Source organism: Ascidiella aspersa, chromosome 3 (assembly GCF_963924565.1).
Source record: "Ascidiella aspersa chromosome 3, kaAscAspe10.2, whole genome shotgun sequence".
Classification (NCBI taxonomy): domain Eukaryota; kingdom Metazoa; phylum Chordata; class Ascidiacea; order Phlebobranchia; family Ascidiidae; genus Ascidiella; species Ascidiella aspersa.
In genome coordinates, this window is record NC_139449.1 from 13248525 (window position 1) to 13270678 (window position 22154).

A 22154-nucleotide genomic window follows, 5' to 3' on the forward strand; every position below is an offset into this window, starting at 1 on the left:
CACGAAATATAAACTGTTTACATGTCGTTTATCTACCGACGTACGTTAAACAAACGTCAGTTTATAGTCACCATACAGAATTAGGACTGTAAAATCGCAGAAAAAATCGGTCCAACTGATTGTTCAACAAACATGTTTTATTTCGATTGGCCATACAGCAATATTTTTAAGGATAACCAGTTTATGGTTTCTTGTTGTTTTCTCATATTTTCAACAAAAAGCTACACTAACTTCCTACTTGAAATACTTCACAAAACGGCAGAATTGGGCTACCTATATAAAAAAAAATTCAAATTTGACGTTCGTTTCCGTAGTTCTACTTGGTAACTTAATTTGATTTTGTTAAATAATATTTATCTCCAAATTCAACATTTTAGTGCATGTTTTTTCAAAAACTGCTAATCTTGATTTTAAGCCTACATAGTACACATACGTTTTAACTACTAACAACTTGGCAATCCCGAGAGATCACAGCATATTTATGCTACTTTATTTCGATGCAAAAATACTCTGCAAATATATAAAAAAAAAAGTTTTAACAAAGAGGAAATATGATCGTTGAATAGTAAGAACAATAGGAAAAAACGAAGAAACACTGGTAAAATAAAAATAAAATTTCACACTATTATAAATTTCGCAGGTCTTTCAGGTATCGTTGTCGCGGTGATTGGTTGTATCGACTCTGGCTCCACTGTCTCTGTCATCACACGTGGTTTGCTGGATAAGGTCTTGAAACTTAGCTATAAGGTCGACACTGTTTTCGCTGATTAAACTTTGCAAATGGACATCAACATCAGGGTCGTTTAAAAAAGGAGGTGACATCGAGGTGACGCCCAGGTAAGACGACCGAGGTCGCTTTGTAGGAGAAAAAACTAGTCCATCCATGGAATCCCTGTTGTAAAACAATATATTGTTTGGTATTGACAAACCTAACCAAATCAAACGGCCCCGCAATTTTGGGCCGGGAACAACAGGTGAAGAAACACTGTTTAAGAAGATGTGAAAGTTATATAAAGAAAAAATCTGATGATGCCGTTATAAGTTTATAGACAATATAAAAATTTCCCAAACATTTCATAAACCGATTGATAATTTCACAAAAATATGAAGTATGATTTGTTTTTAAGAAATATAAATGAATACATATATTGCAGGGGAAATATATAGAGTTATGAAGACATCTCACACTATAGTTCTTAGGGCTGCTGTAATGCAGTATATAGATACATATTTCAGTTTATACTTTTTGAGAGCGTTATTGATATCATATAGGTGTCTAAAAAAACAAATTGGTGTTTAATTAATTACGCAATTAGACACGCTTCATATAAATTTGATTCAATTTAATTTGTGGGCTAATGTTTAGGATGACTAGGCTAATGTTTAGGATGACCAGCGTTTAAAATAACCTTTTTCAGGCCAGATCGGGTACGTACGTATCATCACACTACCCATTAATGAATATATATATATATATATATATGGAATAACACTACTTTATAATCTGGATAAATATCTTGTTTTTGTGAAAATGTTAAAATTGCTTTTGTAAGATGGACCGCAAGTGCAACATAGTTTATTTATTATATCGGTCAATATTTTGCAAAAAATGATATATAGGTATCTCTAAATTTTGAGTTATATTACGGCCAATATTTAACACCAAAATAAGTTTTACCTGAAAATAAAACTAACTTTCTATTATTTTGCGGGGGCATTTTTTTTGTTTAGCGCATGCCAAGTTAATAAACAAAATAAGAGTTTAATAAATATAAGTAGATAAATCGAAATAATATTTATTTATTTTTTTTTTTTGTACTATATTCCAGATATATAAATAAATCTATATCGATGTCTTATATCGGTTGGCAAAATAGTTAAAAATCTGGTATCGGTCCGAAAAAGCGATATCGGTCGATCTCTAGTTGTTTTCTACAGGCGCGGATCTGTGGGTGGGGTCGATAGAAGCGATTACCAGCCCTAAAATGCAAAGAAATCTCTATCGTTTGATAGTATAAATACAATATTAGTCCAGATAAGTTTGTCAGCAGTGTTCCCTCTAAGAAAATTTTCTACTGCGCAAATATTATTTTTAGTGCGCAGGATAATTTTATAGCTGCGCAGTGAAAAAATCCAAAGGTGACGTCATCAAACAGCTAAGCCTAGAAAACATTCTGTTTCCCGTTTAACTGGTGCGCAAATATGTAACTGGAATTGAGTTTAAATTTAATAAGGGTATCGTACCAACCAACGCGAAAAAATAGTTTATTGACATATGATTATTTATCACCTGACAGGACAATATTGATGAATTTAGTTTAATACTAAGAAGGACACTATCTATGAGGACCTTTACTTCACTTTACGGAGTTTTTAAAACGTCACTTTCTTCTGCAGTTGGCGTTGTGGTGAAAAAGCTCAACTACCTCCCCTCCCCTCACCTCTAAATTTCGCTTTTGAGCCAATACGCCTAATGCTTCAATGTCGAGCTTATGGTTCAAATGACGTTTTAGGTAGTCCACTTTCCATTCACTTTATATATTGCCTTTTCCAAAATCGCTGTCAGGTGCCACTTCCTGACGAACTTTACAAACTATCACATTGTTGGATGCGGAATACTGGTAGATTTCAGATAGTCTATAGCACAGGTCAGGGGTGGGCAACCTTTTTAACACAAGGGCCAGTTAGGAAATGTAAAGCTTACAGGAGGGCCGCACATCAAATAAACACTAATTCATATTTTCAGCTTTAACTAGAAAAAAAAACAAGTACAAGCGGATATGAAATATCATAAGGATCGCACAAAAAATGGAAAAGGGCCGCACGTTGCCCACCCCTGGTCTAGCAGTTTTTTTTTAGCCTATAAATTCCGGTTTCAGGTTCCAGAATTAATTTTGAACATTTCACTGCTGTGTTCAAAGAGATATAATTTCTTTGGTTCAACCAACTCAATCTAAACTCATTTTTTTTTTCTTTTAGCTTGAGTTTCCTGTACGGACATTTTGCTTTCGTGTCAGATAAGAAACACATGGATAACGAAAACTAGTTAGTTAAAGGCGAAGTAACTTACAGCTGACACATATGTTACGTCACAAACGAAAATCTAGAATGATTATAGAGTTCAATATTGTACTAGCTATAATCAAACTGGAAGGTGCAAAATGCTAAAAACGGTTGGACCGAGAGAAATGTAAAGATTTTTTACTTTTTAATTAAAAAATGAAGCAAGTGCGGCAAAGGAAATTGTACTGCGCAAAAGCAAATTCTACTGCGCAAATTGTGTCCTGTAGCTGCGCAATTGCGCAGTTGCGCACCTTAGAGGGAACACTGTTTGTCAGCCACTATAGCGTCACTACGAAAGTTCATTTCCCTTTATTTTGCGTTATACGGCCGTAGTACGCCTTTTTCTTTTTTTATTACATTCAATGTTGCACTTAATGTGTGATGTTAAAAATCACCTTGACCCTTGCAAAATAAATGCCAACCTCAATTCCTGATCAGTAGGGCGATTATTTTTGGCCTTGTCAAAAAAAGTCAAGATTTTGTCAAAATTTACACCTTAGGTCAAAATTTGTGAAAACTCTTTTAAGTCAAAATCCATTAAAATGCACATAAATCGTTTATAAAATTAAAAAAAATCTAGTCAGACATTTTAAACTGTCGTTCAGTTAACGTTTTATTATAAAATATTAGTTTGGAATTCTATTCAACGACATTTTAACTGTATCATATCTTCATTAGAGCAATATATGGTACACGCGAGCCGGTAGAAATAACCAAATCAACACTAAAAAAGGAATAATAGCCTACGTTTTGAATCTAAATAACGAATTCAGAATATCGAACCTAGTACATATATTTTTTATTGAAATTCTATTTTGAGGGGTTGGTAAAGTGTAATAACACAAATTTAAAGAAAAAAAACGACCTTTTGAAGTAAATTAATCTATTGGGAGTTTTTAGCAGCCGATTTGTTGTACATTGATGCAAAGAAGTGAAGTAGAAACAAAAATATGGCAAAAAGTTTGCATTTGGGCTAAACCTAATAGCCCTATTGGTAGGCAGGGGTTACAAAACTTTTTTCCTAACTGGCCAGGTTACTATATGACCTGACGATAGAGAGTATCAGGGTAGGATAACATAAAGGATTGACGATCGCGGGCCATATATAAAATTTTGTGTCAACTTTTATTACTGGATTATTAATTATCGGTAAACGAATGAAATAGTAAACTGCTATGCAACTAGAACTGTAGTTAGCTATATATATATATATATATATATATATAGTAAATCGCCGATCAAAAAAGGTCTTCAAATTTAGTATGCTTTGGTATCAGACAACATTTCAACTGTACTTTATGTTCATTAATGAAATATGCCGCGGGCCGGTAAAATTTACTCTGCGGGTTTGCCCGTGGGCCGTAGTTTGGTAATTCCTGACGTAGTTATTTAAATGAAAAATGCAGTGTTTATGCCCTAATATGATTTTGTTTCGTGCTTTCGTAACTATATGTGACCTCACTAATAATGACTTTTCCAAGCACATCACTGCATAAATTATAACCGATTCACATAGTTTGACGACAACACGAACAATTTAGTTCAGAAAAGTAAACCAGACTTACTCGCTGTCGCTGACTACTCTTTGTGGAGTATTTAGTTGAGCAAAGCTGGCCTGGGAAGCAGGATACATATCGCTGCTCAACCACGAGTTCAATGGAGAAGATGGACGTGACCTTGAATGACCAAGTTGAAGGTCCATAGAAGGCATGGACAACGGCCTGCTTTCCTATTTAACATTATAAATTAAAAAAGACGTCCTTTATGTGACACACGTAAGCTCATCGAGAGAAAGTTAAGAAATGTTTTAGCCTTCAAACCCGGCAAAATTTCGTTAAGTTTATCTTGCTACTCTGGCTACTATGCCTCTGAGAGCACAAAATTGTGTATTAAATATGTGTAATAAAAAATTAAAAACCATTCCAGTAAGCATACTGTATACCTGGTTAACTTTTATTGTTTTAATTAGGTAATTTTGCACAAAAACGAGTTACTTGTCTGAGTTTTCAACGAATTTTAATTTTAGTTGGTAGTTTTAGTTTTACTTCAAAAATATTACGGTTTTACTTTATCGACTTCAAACCACCGATTTTGCCATAAAAGAACAAATACAGGGTAAAAGTTTAACATCAATTGGGTTTGACATTAGATGAAATATAAACATACCAATATTTGGTCAGCGTACGGTGAAAGGGGGATTGCATTTGCGGAATTGGAGTCAACGTTAAACGATTCCAGCAAGGAATCCATACTGGGTGTGATGGGTCGAGTAGGGATATCGTCGTCAGGAGATGATAAAACATTATCAAGTTTGCCTTCATTGTTTGACAGCGTTATCGTTTTTCCACAATTACTAAAAAACGAGGTCGAAACAATTTTGTCTGTCTGTTTCTCTGACACTTGTAGGTCTACACCGGCTTGTAAGGCAGCTTCTGCCAGTACGTTGACATCTTCTGGCACGTCGTCTTTGTCTCGCTGCAGCTGTTGTATTTTTAAACCAATAGCCTCTCCGAAGAGCGAATCTCCAGCTTTGGATTGTGTTGCTGGTGTTGTGACACTGGAACACGCATGTGATGTAGTAGAATGTACAGGAAAGACGCAAGTGGATACGGAAGCTTGCGGCACGAAACCAACTTTGTTAGCACCGCAAGATACAATCGAAAGACTCATCATCTTACGCACCTCGCCGGCGTTCGGCATCATAGTCCGTTGTACAACAAACGGTTTTCTTAAAATACGGCTACGACTACGATTTTGCGGTCGAAATAAATCCATCCGTCGGTTGAGTGCTTCCATTTGCCGCCGAAACTGGACATCGTCAACTCGTTCTTGCACCAACTGGCGAATCTCTTCGGCGTTAGGACTGCCATCTACAGCTGGTCTTTCAGTTCCCAGGCCGGTCTCTGTACAACAGGAACGGGCGACGATATAGTTTGCAAAAGAATATTCTGGGAAATATATATTGTAGACAAAAAAAATGTTTACTCACGAAGCAATTTTCGTTTTCGTACTGGCGTATGAGGGACAGCAAAGTTTGTTTCCGCGGAGTTCAACGGAATGGTAGTCAACCTACTTGCTCCTCTCGAATGAGGTTTCTTTATTGTTGATGGTAAAGTGCTAGGACCAGGTGTTAAAGGTATTTCCTAGTAAAACAAATTTAACAACAAAGGTCAATTATATATTTTTTCAACTGACGGGACCCTTTTTTTTTCAGAGCGCCTATTCTTGTTCTTAAAAAACATAACAAAAGGTTTTGTGGGTTTTAGATTCCGAAAAAAAGTTGATATTTTTTTTCAGTCTAACATCAATTCTTTTTGTCCAGGTTGGAAAACAAGGCTAGTATAGACGGAATGCTTACGTTACAGGGATGGTTTAATCGCTTACCAAGTAAAATCGCAAAAGTGCTAATAATTACCAAGTAAAAACAAAAGTATGGTCAGTTGTGGTTATGTTCTTATTCCAAATCCATACGATGTAAAACTGTTTACCTTATCTTTATCAGAAATATTGCATTGAACACCAACATTGTTCATTTTCAATTCTTGCGGAGGCTTTTCAGAGCACATAGCATTGGTGTCTTGGTTAGAGTCAGAAACACCTTTACCTAACTTTTCCTTGAGTAATGAAGCACTTTGTATAAGTGCTTTTATACCAGTTGAAACAGAAAATTTATTTTTTACGGTTGCACTAATGCTTGATGGATCTTCAGTTGCTTGGCGTATCCAGTTATAACAGAGTTTAAAATGCGTTGGCTTACCAAGCATCAAATATATTTCTGCTAGTGTCACTTCACCAACACTTTCACTGTTCCAGAATCTGCAGCTTGATAATGAAGAGCTTGTTTCAGTGTCGCTAGCTGCTTCAATTAGGTGTTGCTTTTCTGTTATACAGGCGGGACCCTCTTCATCTGTGCCTTTGTTGTTTGTGGCACTTTGTTCTTTTGCAGAGGTTGGTTCGTCCGTTGGAGAAGTTATGCGCACAAGTTTTATTTGTGGTTCGGCAGTGTTGAGTTTGCTAATGCATTGTGGTGATTTATCGTTATCCTTGAGAATTGCAGAGTCTTTTTCAAAAGTTGGGGAACACTGAAAAGGCAGTATCGAAGCTAAAATAGAATCAGAACTTGATTGAGAGTCTGTTGATTCCACACCAGGACTTGGCTCAAATTTGGTTGGTGATGCAGCCGTATCAGTGGGATGCACACTGTTTAAAGTTTTTGTAGGTTCTGAGGAAGTCGGAATGATGGCATCACAGTATGATGATTGGTCTTGAGATTTTGAGCAAATTTCTGAATTGCCACATTCCTTGGTTGAACTTACTATGCAAGCATCATCCAAAATGGGCCATTTGTAAATAGGCTCTATTTCATGGTCAGGTAATTCTGAGTCATAGGTGACTTGAGGCATCGGTACATCATCTTCATCAGAGCTATTGAATGTGTCAGCATCATTTTGGCTGACTTTTACAGGAAGAGGTTTATTAATCTTTTTTTTACTTATTGAAAATTTGCACTTGACAAGTTTTTCCATTGCATATGAAACAACACAGTTCATCTTTGTAGTAACAATCTGAATAACAAGTTAAATAGAAAAAAAAAATTGATTTCACACTAATGGTTAACCGTACAGGCTATTACGCTTACAATTAACCTAAAGCAATTAACAAATAAAATTTACATTATTGTCTTAACTTACTCTGTGAATTTCTATCTTTGATTTTACTGCAACATCAGGAGGTATGTGAATTTCCAGAGAACTGTTTGGATCAAGCGTCATTGCAAGATTATTGGTTTCAAGATGCGAATGACCCAATGTTGCAACCTCAAACATTTTAGCGCTTAAACTTCTCCATTTTTTATTGAGATGAGCCATTACAGCCGATAGATTACATGCCAGTGGTAAGTTGAATCTAAATAAAACATTTTACACAAACTACAGGAAACTAAAAACATACCGGTACATTTACCTGTTAAGTTACTCGCCACAATACAAATTACAATTAGAGTCACTTAAGGTTAAAAAAAATTAGCTGAAGTTGGGGTGGAAAAAAAACAATGCGATCACACCTAAACTATTTTTTTTTATTATTTTCTTTTTCGGTAAAAATGATATTGTTAGCCTAACCAATTAGCCATCAATCATCTTTATTTTTTCTCTGAGTAAAGTTATGCTGGTTTATACAACAGTTGTTAAATTAGTATATTAAAAAGTCTTCCAAGACTGTTAGAAACCATCGAGTAATTCTTATTCAACCAAGTTTCTGGCAGTGGTCTTTATTCTGAGTTGTGTCATAACATTGATTTATTAAACAAAAATGACATTACTTTGCTAGCTGTTTTATGCTTTCAGATATATTTTTTTTTTATACTAATCGATTCTATAGGAATGGGATAAACAAAACAATGTTTTATATTACCCAATGTATTTTTACCCCTAATTTTTTTGTAATTTTTAAGTTAATAAAATTAACTAAATATGCCTAGCAAATATGTCCCCATACCAAAGCTATGTATTGAGGATTGTTTGTAGACCAGGTAAAATAGCCAAACGTGTTAGTCTTATTCAGTATACTCAAAGCTACGCACCAAAGGAATAAAATACCAGGTAACATTACTGCCAGAAGAAAGTGAAACTTTTGAATAAATTATTCGGTCATGAATAGGGACATGACATTGATTCTTATACCCAATATTTTAAACTAAATGTACAGTGAACCGATCCAATACCACATGAAGGTATTACTATGCTCAAATAAGCAAAATAGATTATATTAAAACTTCTGGAATTATTCTTTTCAGGGTTATTGATCAAAACTTTAAAACTTGCAAATCCATCAATTTCGGTTTGGGCATTGTATTGGCCAGGCGTGGACCCATGAATTTTGTTAGGGGGGGGAAATCCATTTTTCTAAATAAGATGTCCAAAGTTATGACATAATTTAATCTTTACAAGCATATTGTTCTTGAATGGCCCGCTGTTATATTATGCAACTGAAGTAAAGTAATTCATTAAAAGCGCAAAATAAAAAATAGGGTTTATTTGGTTTTAAGATTGAAAAACTTTTATGGGAGATTTAATACATCAGATCTATGAAAAAATTACTATTGACTCCACACCTGAATGGTTGCACCTGTACCGACACTCAAAAAGTACAAAAAATTAGACATTGTTTTATGTTGGTTAAAAAGTTTAATAGGTGTTTCTGAAGAATAAGATACAATGGTCATATTGTAAAGACTTTACATATTTGCACTAACACCAATAGCAAGCATTAACTAGATAAACAAGTCCAAATCTACACAAATCGAGGCTGTGGACCATCTAAAAAATGTGAAAATATTACACAGCGCCTCATGGCTTAAAAGATTTCTTTGACATGGCCAGAACATAACACAAAGTCAAAGTTTTGTGTAAAGTCCAGATTCTTTGCATTGAAGGTAGTTAAAGTTAGCAAAAACATATAGTGAGGGGGGCATGATTGGAATAAAATGTCAAGAATCTGACATTAGTTAGTGATAAAACTAAGTTTGTTTTAAAATTAAAAAAAAACAGCATTAAAATATGTTTATATATATATATATATATATATATATAAATATTGTATATAAATATATTATATGTTCATAAGATGTTTCAATAAGTAAAGGTTTTGGCAAATAATCTTTTAATTTTACCGTACCATATTTTTTCATAAAATTTGATTACCTTTATAAATCACAAAAATAATTTTTATTATACTACCTTATTCTCGGATTGTGTCCAATTAGGTGAACATTATGCCATGCCTTCATTGTTAGTGGATAAAAATCAACGACAACCCTTAATGGAAGCTTTGCCCTGCGACTCTCTGATATGTTGCCTTTCGTTGCTTATTGGATCATAAGTAAAACAATAAATAATTCTACAGTTTATATTTTTTTACAACATATATATCTCAAATTTTTTTTTGTGTACTGTGGAGTTTTAACATGTTACTAAATTTCCAATATTACAAACTTAATAACAGTAAACACAAAAATATATATATAATTTAAATATCAAATACTTCTTGTGTAAAATGACAATGAATTTTCAACTGGTTTTGTATACAAGAATTGACTGATAGTCAGCAAAAGGGTTTAGGTTTACCCAAAATTTGGTTAATACTGTAATTCTGTAAAGTTTGGTAGAACCGCTATGTTTCATCCCTCTGAATAATTCTAATAATTATAAATAATTCTAATATTTACTCTTTTTTAACAAATTTAGGAATCTACGCCTTTACTTGTTTTATGATGCATATTATACCTTCTTTATCGTGGATTTTTTTTAAAGCTTTACAGGCTGGGGTCTTTATTCTGTATGTTTTTCCTTTAATCCGGATACTGGTAGAACCAAAATTGATAAGCTCTGTAAGCTTTAGCATCTCCTTCTTTTTCAGTAGATCTAATCAGTAAAATATGGTAAATGTTACAGAAGAAACATTGTGCAATCAAAATAGAAAAAAATACAAATCTCAATTATTTTTAAAAGACAAAATGTGTCGTTGTTCTGGCTAAATACAACATTCAAAAGTTTTATTTGGAAATGTAATACATAGAACAAGCTCTTTGATTCAATTAGTAATCTGTTTTCATTTTTAATCCTATGCATTTTCTACTAACTGACTGTAATGTTGAGCCCATATTTTTCTCACAAGACATGACACTAAGAACAGGGCATTGTGTATATCAGAGGTTCTCATTTTGTGTGTCGCGACATCCTGGTGTGTTATAACAACGTTTTGGCTATTGTGGCTGCAATAAAGATTATTTACTGTTCTAACAGTGATAAGTTACTATTAATGGCTGCAGGTTGTACAACACTGGCCTAAGCCAAACAGTCCAAATATATAATGGTAATACAGTGCTGTGAAAAGTAAGGTGCTGGTTTATTTATCTTTAAGTACCACTTAAACAAATCAGTGTTTTGTGTAAAATTTTTGGACACCAGCCTTTTATTTTCTTATGTTTTGTTGCATAGCTAAGCATTGCAATAACCGCAAAGTGGTATACACCGGATTGTTCTAGATCAGGGGTGGGCAACCTCTTCACATGTGCGTTGCCAACTAAGTAATGATATTGCGGAGGCGGGTCACAGCGTTTGATACTTATAAATGCAGTAATACAAGTGTAGGAAAACTTAACTCCAGTATATAAATTCAGATTTATTTAATATGAAACCCATTCTCACATCAAAAGTATCTAATTATCTTTAAATTATTTTAAGACAACTATAAAATGGTAACTAATTTTAATATAAATATATCATGAAAAAAATATGATTGTTTTAAAAATACTTACAGCCACCAAATCTTTTCCATAACTCTCCATAATTAATTACTGCATTTAATTCTTGTAACGCTTTGCTCCCATGGTGGCTATTAACTGAAAATACACATCACATGTTAGTTTTACTATTAATAAACTTATATATATATATATATAAAACAACGGTACACCATAAAAATGGAGCAGTTTTAACATTAGTATTTGTAATTATTTTGTTTTCCAAGATTGCCATTCTAAGTTCTGACATTGGCTTATCAATATACATATTTTATGTTTTAATTACCTTGTTCACTTAGTAACTTGCTGACCGTAGTCCAGGTTCTGTAATATAGATGCCGAACCTGATCTTTTGTTTTAATAGCACTGTCATCACCTTTTTTCTTATGCTTTTGTGCAATTGCCCTTTGTATTGCTTCAAAATCCTTTCCATGCTGATAAAAATATGTCATAATCTTAGGAATGTTCACAGTACAATCCTAAAGGTATTCCAAATAATTATAGGTTTTGAATCTAGAAGACAAATCAAAAATATTGAAAAAAGGGGCTAATCATAATTAACCCTTTAGTAACAAAACATAATAAATAGCAAAATAATTTGCTAACATATCTATATATTGTAATAAGACAATGAACTTTCAATTGGTTAACATTCTACAGATCTGCCATTTGACCATTTGACCATTTGAGAAAAATGAAACCTAATGTGAATCACATTGTTACAAATTTAGTCTGTTTTATAAAAATATTTTTGTTGTGTCTCAGTTCTTTATTTAAAATATTAAGAAACAAAAATACTTTCCGAAATGTGCACAAACAGTACTCTGACTTAGAACGGAACTTCGACTTAGATAGACCTAGATACATATATAAACTTCAACTTGCAATATCAATAAACTGTACTTTTCCGCAACCTTTTTTCACTTGTGGCACACCAACAGGGCTAAAACAAATCGGCGGCACATCTACGAAATATATGTCTATTGGCAATAGAAAACAGCAGCAATATCCTGGGCAGGCAAGAGAAAAAGTAGCAATTTGAAACTAAATGGTCTGAAGGCGCCAAAAAATTATGTATTACCGGTATTCCGTTATTTTCTCATTTTGCGGTTATGAAGACCTAAAATTTCTTAAGCCTTTCGAAGTCCTAAAAATTCTACCCCTTCGCAATAGCTGATTAGAGAACAGATGGATTTTGAAAGCATTCGAAATATTAAACCTAATATTAGTGCTTTGTATTTTTGCTTAACATATTCTCCCTCTCCCTCTCCCTTTCCACCTTGGTGTAGAGTTTGAAAACAAATGTTGTATGTTTATTAGGGATGTTCAAAGTAGAATCCCAAGGTATTTTAGAATAATAGGTTTCGAATCTAGAATAACGAATCCAGAATAGCGAATCCTAGTATATTTTTATTAAATTATTTAACCTTGATTTTGTTTGGGGAAGGGATTAATCTTAATCTACCCTACAGGGCCCACAATTACAGCAATAAATCGCCCAAACAATTTTCTAACATGTGTACATAATAAAAAAAAAAAATTTTATTATTAGACGAATGTTATCGCGAGACGCGGTAATTGGTCGCCTGAAAAAATGCTGACACTGCACTACCAGGTTACATTTAAAGCAAGCACTGTAAATTGGTCGCCGCAGCGACAGGCCAACTTACCACATGCGTTTGTGCAATTAGGCGCAACAATCCGCGGTAAAACATTAAATTATATTGGTTCCAATTACCCGAAATAAACGACAGAATTGGATTCGAATCCAGATGGGATTCAAGGATTCGATATTCCACTTTGAACATCCCTAATGTTTATACTATGGTAGTTAAGTCAGTTAAACATATTTTGATTTCCGGTCATAGAAGATAACATAGGTTATATTGATTTCCAGTAATAGGGTATAATATGGTAAGATATATATTTTTTGCGTTAATAAGACTGATGTATCTTGAAAAGGAACACCTCCGGCATGTCGCGGCACACCGGTTGCGGAGCATTGCTTTAGACTTGGTTTAATTAATCAGTCTCCCAAATGTATAATTGTGCTTGCGAATGTGCTTTTCATATAACTTTGATTTTTGCAGTATACATATTATACATTTCTATTAAAGTTTATTGCTAATTTATGTGGAGAATTTGGTTGCCTGTCAAAATGTATTATTCAATTGAAATTCCACAGGTTGATAAATATTTTGTAGTACTAGACATATATTTACTCAAAAGAGAGCAACCAACGCCTAGAACTTGTTTTAATTAAATCATGTATTTATTAACATACAAAAACGATATAATATAAAGCATTATAGCAATTTAAAGCAACTTAACGCATTTAAAGGAAATTGCAGACCATAGCATTACATGGTAGCCCAAGAAAACAATTTATGGCTACCTAATAATATTTAGACAAAGGTAAAAATTAGAGGTCAACTGAAATTACTTTTTGAACCACACTAACGATCAGTGATAAAAAGAAACTGTTTGTTTTTAAGGAATCAGAATAAAATATTTTCATAGTATTAATTATTGGCAAGTTATTGGTCAAAATTTACCAACTACCAATGAATCAATTGGTGAGAAATATCAGTTTAAATTATTATTAAAAAAAACAATATATTTTGCTAACAGTATTGCAATAAAAATGCACATTAAAATAGAACTTTCATACCAAAGCAACTGCTTCAAAAAAGTGATTTTTGTCTTCAACACTCCACTGTTCACGGACTCTTTTTTTCTTCAAATTTTGTTGGTCTGTTTGTGGACTATGATGGTGGTGAAGTCTCTTTGGTTTATCTAAATTAGTGTCGCCATTTAATGTGGACGGAACATGAGGACCTTGATGTGTTGGCGGGTTTGAAACACCTGCTAAACAAAGGAACCAAATATATATGTTTTACATAATTCTGTTGAATATATTCTACTTTTATAAAACGTGTTAAATATTTTTAAGATTTGCTAAATAATATTGATCTAGCCCAAAACATGTTAGAGAGTGTTTGGTTAGGGTGTGTTTGTTTATTAAAATAAATTAAGATAGCAAAACATATGGCAAAACCAAACATATTGACCTTTAAACATAATCAAAATTGATAAAATTAATATAAAAGTTAGTTAACAAAATCGCCCCAATGGGCTTAGCGGATAACCTTTTTTTAAGTTTTCACTTTGTTCCATTCCTAGTATTTTTTATTTGCACAAAAGGTTATTTTTCAAAGGTTATTTTTCTAGGTTTTTAGGTCATAATTTACTTTTGTGTCAAAAAGATTAGTTACCTTCAGTTATTTTATTAACCTACTATTTTTTGATAAAATCACCAAGAAATGCAGAGACAAATAAACATTAGATTTATTTTATTAGTGATGACAGGTGCCACAATAATCCTAAATACTAAAAAAGGAAACTTTTACAACCGTTTTAGTTTTTTGTCTAAAAATAGTTCTGTATATCTGCATGCAGCAAACAAATCATACTCTGCTATGTAGTCTTATCCTAAAAAATCAAAAGGAATAAAAATTGAACGTTAAAGAAAGCTGTTGGGCAATATGATAAATATACCATATTAACATGTGTTTTGGACATATTGGAAGTTGTATATCAAATTGAGAATAAAGTCCTGCAAATCAATTATTATTGAGTAGTTTTTAGTTGTTATTTTCACAACAAACATCTCTTCTTTCTTCGAAATGTTAATTATACAAATGCGGCCCATGGCAACCAGCTATTTCCTTTTTAATTGCTGTAGTTACGCAAGCATGTACAGGGTCGGTCTTGCAATAAAATGTGAAGCACCAGTGGGGTTCGGGTGAGTGTCTGCCAATCAGCAAATGCTCGGACAATATAACACTCGCCGAAAATGCTGTCACGCCGCATGCGAATTCTGCCCTACCAAGTAGTATTTCAATAATTTAACCTGACTTACTATTTTAGTGTGTACATATATAATTCCAAAAAGACAAATCATTGCGTTTATTTACATGCATGGGCAGACAAATCGAGCAGTTAAATGTTCAACACTATCTTTTTTCAGAAATCTTCATGCCCACAAATATCCAAGTATTTAAATTCACAATACTTTGAATTTAATCAATAGATTAAACTTTGGATAACACTCATAGATCTATAGTCATTACAAATGTCCGGGACAAAGTTTTAGATTCATAACATTTTCTGCTGCTGTAATACCATAATCAATCTAAAGTGTTTCTTTTAAATCATTCCTCAGGAATAGTTTAAGTATATAATTTGCTAAAAAAACGTGAATCGTGCCATATAACTTACTACATGCAGCAAACAAATCATACTACCTTTTTGAAAATAAAAAGGGATAAAAGCGGACAGTTACAGATGCCAACAATATGTAAGCCATATTAATGCAGATTATGACATTTGGCATGTTTCTGCTAGGTTTTTTATTCACTTTATTTGGCCTTAATATACCATTATTATTTAGTGAGCTTTTGTTAATTCATTTTCAAAGCAAAAACTATATCCTGAGAATTATAATTATTAAACAAATCAAATTTTAGCTAAATAATTATTTCTTACTCCACAAGACTGTTTTGATTGTTAATCAAAATATTGAATACGTAGCCATTTTTACCATGTAAGCTTGGTCAATTTCTTGCACAAGATTGTATCATAAGCTATTTAACAAAATAATTGGGCTTCAGCTGTTAAAAGTTAAACATAATTTGTTACGGATTGGTAAATAAATACCTTCATTGGATCTAAAAACACAAAACCACTTTATACCAAAGTCCAGTCGGGCAAGTGGGCACCAGCACTCATTAGGAGCAAATTGTAGTCACATTGACAAGCGGGCAGGTACAAAATCCCAACACTGATGTATCATAAGTAGGGCGAATATTTTTTCACTTTGCAAAAAAGGTTAAAAATTTACTCAAAGGGCAAACAATTTGTTTACAAAATTTTCTTACTTATCAAAAGTCAAAAATGTTTACAAAATTAACAAAAACTGTAGTCGACTTTTTAAAAATTGTTGTTTACCTGTGAGCTGGCATATTACATGCAAGACACCAGAACATTGAAAACAAGTGACTGACAAAGCAAAGACACTAATGTAGTATATACTTTACAACACAACAATGTATTGTTCAAATCAATGTATTTCTCAAGTTATAAATTTTTGACAAAAATTATTTTTAGGGCAAAATTTTATTTCATCGGTTGAAAAAGTTGAAAAAAAATCACCCAAATTATATGCTACTTATGCAATAATTAGCATTTAATCACTAGTCAGTCATGTTATGTATAAATTGTCGAAAAATAAAGACTGCCAGTCTAAAAATGACATCAAAGTTTTGCAAAAAGGCGCTAAGCAAATGGACAAAGGGGGGTCAATCAGGATTCACATAATTTACTATATGTTCACTTGCCCGGAGCAAAATTTACTCACACTCAGCTAGATAGGGACAAGTGCCTAATCTCAACCCTACTTTATATTATTTGCTTATTAATCTTTAAATTCATCTTTCCAAGCCATGTGAATCTAATAGTGATTGTGCCAGTATGATTTCATGAAGCGTGTTAGAGAAAAGCATTGGGAAAAGTGGACTGGTACTAGCCTTAACAGTGCCATGACTACTAAACAACAAGGTCCATGTTCTCTGTTTTGTAACTCAAAAATTGGCCATTAAGACACTTTCTCAGCAAACAAATACTATTTTTTAAATGTTTATCATACCAAGATTTACTAGATACATTTATATATTGAAATTAGCAAATACCCTAATTAGCTCAAAGTGGTAAAACTAGGTTTCATCTAGTTAAATGTATGAAAGCCAGGTTAGTTTAAAGAAATAACCTGGGCTTGAGTCAGGACGAAACCGTTTAACTGGCTTAACAGTTGCACGAAGAACCGGTCCTTCATTTTTCTGGCAGTTTGCAGGGTCATTTCTTCTTCGCCAAATCCGTCCCTTTTTAGGCGTTTGGTTCTCAGTGGTATCTTCAATGTTATGCAGCTTTGCAGATAAATCAACCACACTTTCGGTGCAAAGAGTGTTATCGCTTAAAATAAACAAAGTATATAATCAATATATATTATTGCTAAAAGAAACAAACAAGGCCATAATAATCAAACAACAGGTTAATGGTCCAGTCTACATTTCACAACACATCACTTTCAGGTGTTCACCACCAAATTTTGTGCAGGTGTGCAATCATGTTTTTTTTGCACATAGAAGGCTGGAAATCCATTAACAATTCAACCTTCTTTTTTTAAGTAAAATGTGCAATATACTATTTTAGTTTTGTGCATACAAATTTCTTAAAAAATATATTGGGTGTTCACCTGACACCGAATGCAGACTAGGTAATGGTATCTGTTAATGTCTGAATATTATTTAAAGTGAAAATTCTAAAATAAATATTAAAACAATTTTTGCATATTAAAAACTGAGAAAGTGTGTTTACAACCATTTAAACAATTTCAGCTGTATTACTTTTACAACACCAACTGACGTGTAATCAATTATGCACACAAATTTCCTTAAAGAATCAAGTGTACATTTTCACACAGTGCACACTGGCTTTATTCTTTCTAAAAGTTTTTAAATGGAGTTAGCAAGAATATGACAAAATTGGGTGCTGGTCTAGAATCCTACCACAACTTGGGTGCTGGTCTAGAATCCTACCCACACGCATGAGGCATTATTTCTAAATAGTAAATATAATAATATACTTGACCCACCTCAACCTAAACCGAACCACAAGCCGAATATTGTGCGTTGATTTAATAATTGTTTAACGCTGTGGTAGGATTCTTGACCAGCGCCCAAAATTGTTTTAGGTTTATAAATGATAAAAAAAAATTTAGACGAAAAACTTCCAACCCCTTTTAGACCTAAATAACAATTAATTTATCTTACCTGGCATCACGCATTATTTGGGTTGATTGGTCTTAAACACAACATCAACAACACAGTAACACATTTTATTCTTTATACTCCTATACTGCTTCGTAAGCTCATTTTAGCTTACAACCTTACATGTTTCAGCTTAGAAGTGATTATTTCACAGCGGCTGTTCAATGCTGAACAAACCCAGCCAATCACAGAGCTTGAAATCTAAAATCCTCGGACACACACAGTGACTTGTTTGGGAACAGATATAGGGTCCAAGTTATAAGCCCCATAGGGTCATGACCCCCAGATACAAGAATATTGATTGATTAATTTGATTGTAACCTAATTTTGGGGGGGCTTGAAGTAATTTAATTAGGCAATTTAAATGACACCAAATGGTAAATCAAAGATAGTAAATTATATGAAAAGCACCACGTGCTTTAAAGATTTAAGTTGAAACTGTAGGCCATGCGATTTGGTACAACCACCGGTTAAATTATGTTTATGGTGAGGTACACAAAATAAATCATAAGCAAACGTAGTCATCTTACGCCAGTGTTTTACAATCGGCGTAGCCTACTTGTGAATTCCTAAACATGTGGTGGCGCACCAGGCGGGCAAAGGGAGGGCGAGTTTTGTTGGATATACCGGTATGTCTCTTAAACAAATTTACATTTGAGCTTTCGAGTAAGGGTCCGCAAATACTTTTGGGCGTGTCCCTAAAATACTAGGCCTAATCCTCAAGATCCGATTTTTTTGCTACGCATGCGCGTGAATCATATAAAAATGTAATGTGTTTATGTCGTCAGGTGTGCGAAAATTTAGGCTACCGTACATCAACTTGGTTAAGTGGTTTGCGTTGTTAAAATTGGTAATTAATGTTCGCAGTCTATGTTCTTGTACACGTATAAAACATTTGCGTTTTAAGCAAAATAGATAGATTTTATGGGGAGCATTAAAAGTGTCTACGACGCTTTGGCTGAAGATGAAAATGGCTAAAACGATGAAAAAAAATTTACGGGAATAAAAACATACTAGAAAGAAAAAGATTCGAGCTAAGCCAAGAGTTTGTACTTTGTAGCCTATAGGACTATTTCGGTAGTCACATTTCGTCAAAAAAGTGTTGATGTGCCAGGCCTCGTGCCTGACATGGTAAAATTGTTACCAATATAACACTAGGGAAGAAGCTGAACTTTAAATTAGGTTCAGTAAAACCTTGCTAGTGTAAAAAGATTGCAGTCAGTTATGTCACAGCAAGTATAAGTGTTCTAGAAGCTGTTATGGTCTTTATTTGTGCGTGTAAACAGCGTTGTTGCGAATGTAATTTGCAAAGTCATCGAGAAACGCAACTTGTTACCCGTGAAGTCGAAACTTTTACGCAAAAATAACTTCCTAATTGAGTAATTGACACACTTTTACGTAAACATAACGTTTCTGCAAATATATAAATAACGTGGTCGCACAACGTAACTTCCAACGTCGCATGTACGCTGCCCTGAACCACACCTTTACGTAAAAATAACGGTAATGTTCAACGTATGAAAAAGGTCATTGAAAAACGCAATTTTTAACATCGTGTGAAGTCAACACTTTTACGTAAAAATAACGTCTATGAAACAGTTAAGTAAGTACGTTGGACATAGTAATTTACAACGTCGAATCTACGTCATCTAGAGTAACACTTTTACGTAAATGTAACGTTCAACAGAAACGTAGGATAAACAACTTACTTGCACAACGTAGTTTATAAGATTTTTTCGTGAATCGTTTTTAAAACGTTTAAAAAACGTAAATTAAAATGTTCGTAGTTATGTCTAAAGAACGCTTGGATCAGGGGCTTGCGAGCCATAGATGGCTCTTTTTGTTTTGTTTGCAGAAAAATCTAAGCTATCATTTCTCAGCCTGAATCTCAAATAAAACTGCACACGACCATGGCCGCTTTCCAAACTTTATATCTTCCTTTTTATTAGTAGCAAATTACATATAGTAGCAATTTTTCGGCGCTTCGCGCTAATCCTATTTATTTTTTCAGACACTTACCCCTTTTGAAGAAATCTTTTAATATTCAAAATGCCCTATTCTTTCAACGGAACTTCGTAATCAAAGTTGTGCAAACTTAGCTAATTTATTTAAATGAGAACAAAATAAAACAGCCCGGATCAATTTACTATTTTTTGCCAACCTATAACTAGATGTTAAAAAAGTATTATATGCCTCTCATGGAAATACGACCAAAAAAATTGGGCTTTTATGGCTCCTTCAGCTAAAAAGGTTCCCGACCCCTCCTACGTCGTCTGGAATAGACACTTCTACGTAAATATGACGTTGGGTTGCAATGTCTTATCGACCAAACTTAACCAAAAATCTACGTCGTTGCAACGTCAAATTGTTAACAGAACGAAATTTTTCGAGGCTTGTGTATGTGTTGTGTGACAATGATAGTTTTTAGATGTCTGATACTTTCCATTCCGAAACCTATACCCGATATTTTGGACAAAAAGTATCGCGATCCGATATTAAATGACGTCATTATTAAGAGAAAACAAGCAAAAAAAATGAACACTCAACGTTCCGAAGTCAAGGCCCAATTTTGCTTTAGGGTATAAACGTTTATAATTACCTCCAAAGTTGTTAACATACTATTTATATGGGCCGAAAATTTATTTTCGGGACATATCTTGTTTTTGCCGTTATTATATGGGCCGAAAATTTATTTTCGGGACATATCTTGTTTTTGCCGTTATTATATGGGCCGAAAATTTATTTTCGGGACATATCTTGTTTTTGCCGTTATTCTTTTTTGGTTTCCTATGGTTTCCTATGGTTTCCTATGGTTTCCTATGGTTTCCTATGGTTTCCTATGGTATGTTTCAGACCGAGTTTTGTCCGAAGCTTTATAGAAAAAGTAGACATCGTAGAACCTTCAAATTTTCAGACATGGCGTAGAGTGGTATGTAGGTGCTTTGTAAAAGTTTATGAGGCTGCACTCCCAGGGGCCTTTGCTTGGGGGGTAAAAACCTGAAATATTGCGTTTTAGCACTTTGTAGCTAACGACAGCCATCTAGCAGCAGAAAAACTTTCATACAGAATTCGTTCATATTCGCTTGCTTTGTCCAGCTCGCGTCGCGACGAGGCGGCTGCTGGCATCCCTGCTGCGCCCTATTGTCCCGCGCGTGCAACATTTGTGTTGGAAGTGGCTTGCCTAGTAAAACTATGCACATGCGACTTGCCTTTCATAAAGAGGCCTCTCTAAGTAAAAAAACCTATTGCTCTTACAGCACAAAATATTTTACCACCGCAAATTTAAATGCGAATCCTACAGGCAGTGTACACATCTCTGTTAGCACATGTTGTAATTGTTGCACCATTCAAACATATCAACACCAGGTCTAAGCAAATATAATTATACAAGGGCCGCAACAACAAAAAGCTTAAGTTTAACGCATTCTTAACGACGACGTTACAAAGCTACGTCATAACATGGCGTCATAAATAAATAAATCTTGCGTTTATTGGATTTAAATTGGCAAAACTTTCAATATAAAACGTGGCTTATTAGGCACATAAACGTGTTTGCATATTGCTCAAAACTACAGATTTAAACTCTGTTTCAACAGTGATTGCTCAGACCAAGGCATGGTAAAAATTTACACAGTAAAAGTTGGAAAAAGTATAGCAAACCATAGACGTTAAATCATTTAGAGAGAATGAAAATATTGACTTTTTAAACATGCTAGCTGACCAAAATGTAATAACATGGCCGTAAGCATTATCTACGTAAATTTTTATTGATCAAATGTATGTTTCGATCATTTGCCAAAATCTACGCCATATTTGAACCCCCTTCGCTTCAAAGCCATAAGTTATTATATTATTATACACAACTTATAATTGTGTGTAGATATGTTGGATTGGAGTAACAT

At 33.7% G+C, this 22154-nt stretch overlaps 1 protein-coding gene across 2 annotated transcripts; it reads right to left on the minus strand.

The window, feature by feature from the left end:
* Window positions 1–551: 551 nt before the first annotated feature.
* Window positions 552–18397, minus strand: LOC146160287 (protein cramped-like). 2 transcript variants are annotated; one of them, XM_083384263.1, is made up of 13 exons: window positions 18256–18397; window positions 17193–17395; window positions 14037–14230; window positions 11652–11799; window positions 11381–11464; window positions 10347–10484; window positions 9801–9927; window positions 7755–7968; window positions 6552–7628; window positions 6053–6206; window positions 5230–5966; window positions 4629–4792; window positions 552–892 (listed from the first exon to the last, which is right to left on the minus strand). In XM_083384263.1, exons 1-13 carry the CDS (start codon window positions 18267–18269, stop codon window positions 646–648), a joined length of 3501 nt encoding a protein of 1166 aa, XP_083240389.1. In that variant the 5' UTR covers window positions 18270–18397; the 3' UTR covers window positions 552–645. The 2 variants fall into 2 exon arrangements, with proteins under 2 accessions (XP_083240389.1, XP_083240388.1); XM_083384262.1 differs by having other exon boundaries at window positions 14037–14233.
* Window positions 18398–22154: the final 3757 nt, after the last annotated feature.

What these genes read in the sequence shown, in the direction of transcription:
- LOC146160287 (XM_083384262.1), bottom strand. An exon ending in CAAGTTACTAAGTGAACAAG is followed by an intron (nt 11,465 to 11,651) that starts GTAATTAAAACA and finishes GTGTATTTTCAG; the next exon opens with TTAATAGCCACCATGGGAGC. An exon ending in ATATTTCTGATAAAGATAAG is followed by an intron (nt 6,207 to 6,551) that starts GTAAACAGTTTT and finishes TTGTTTTACTAG; the next exon opens with GAAATACCTTTAACACCTGG.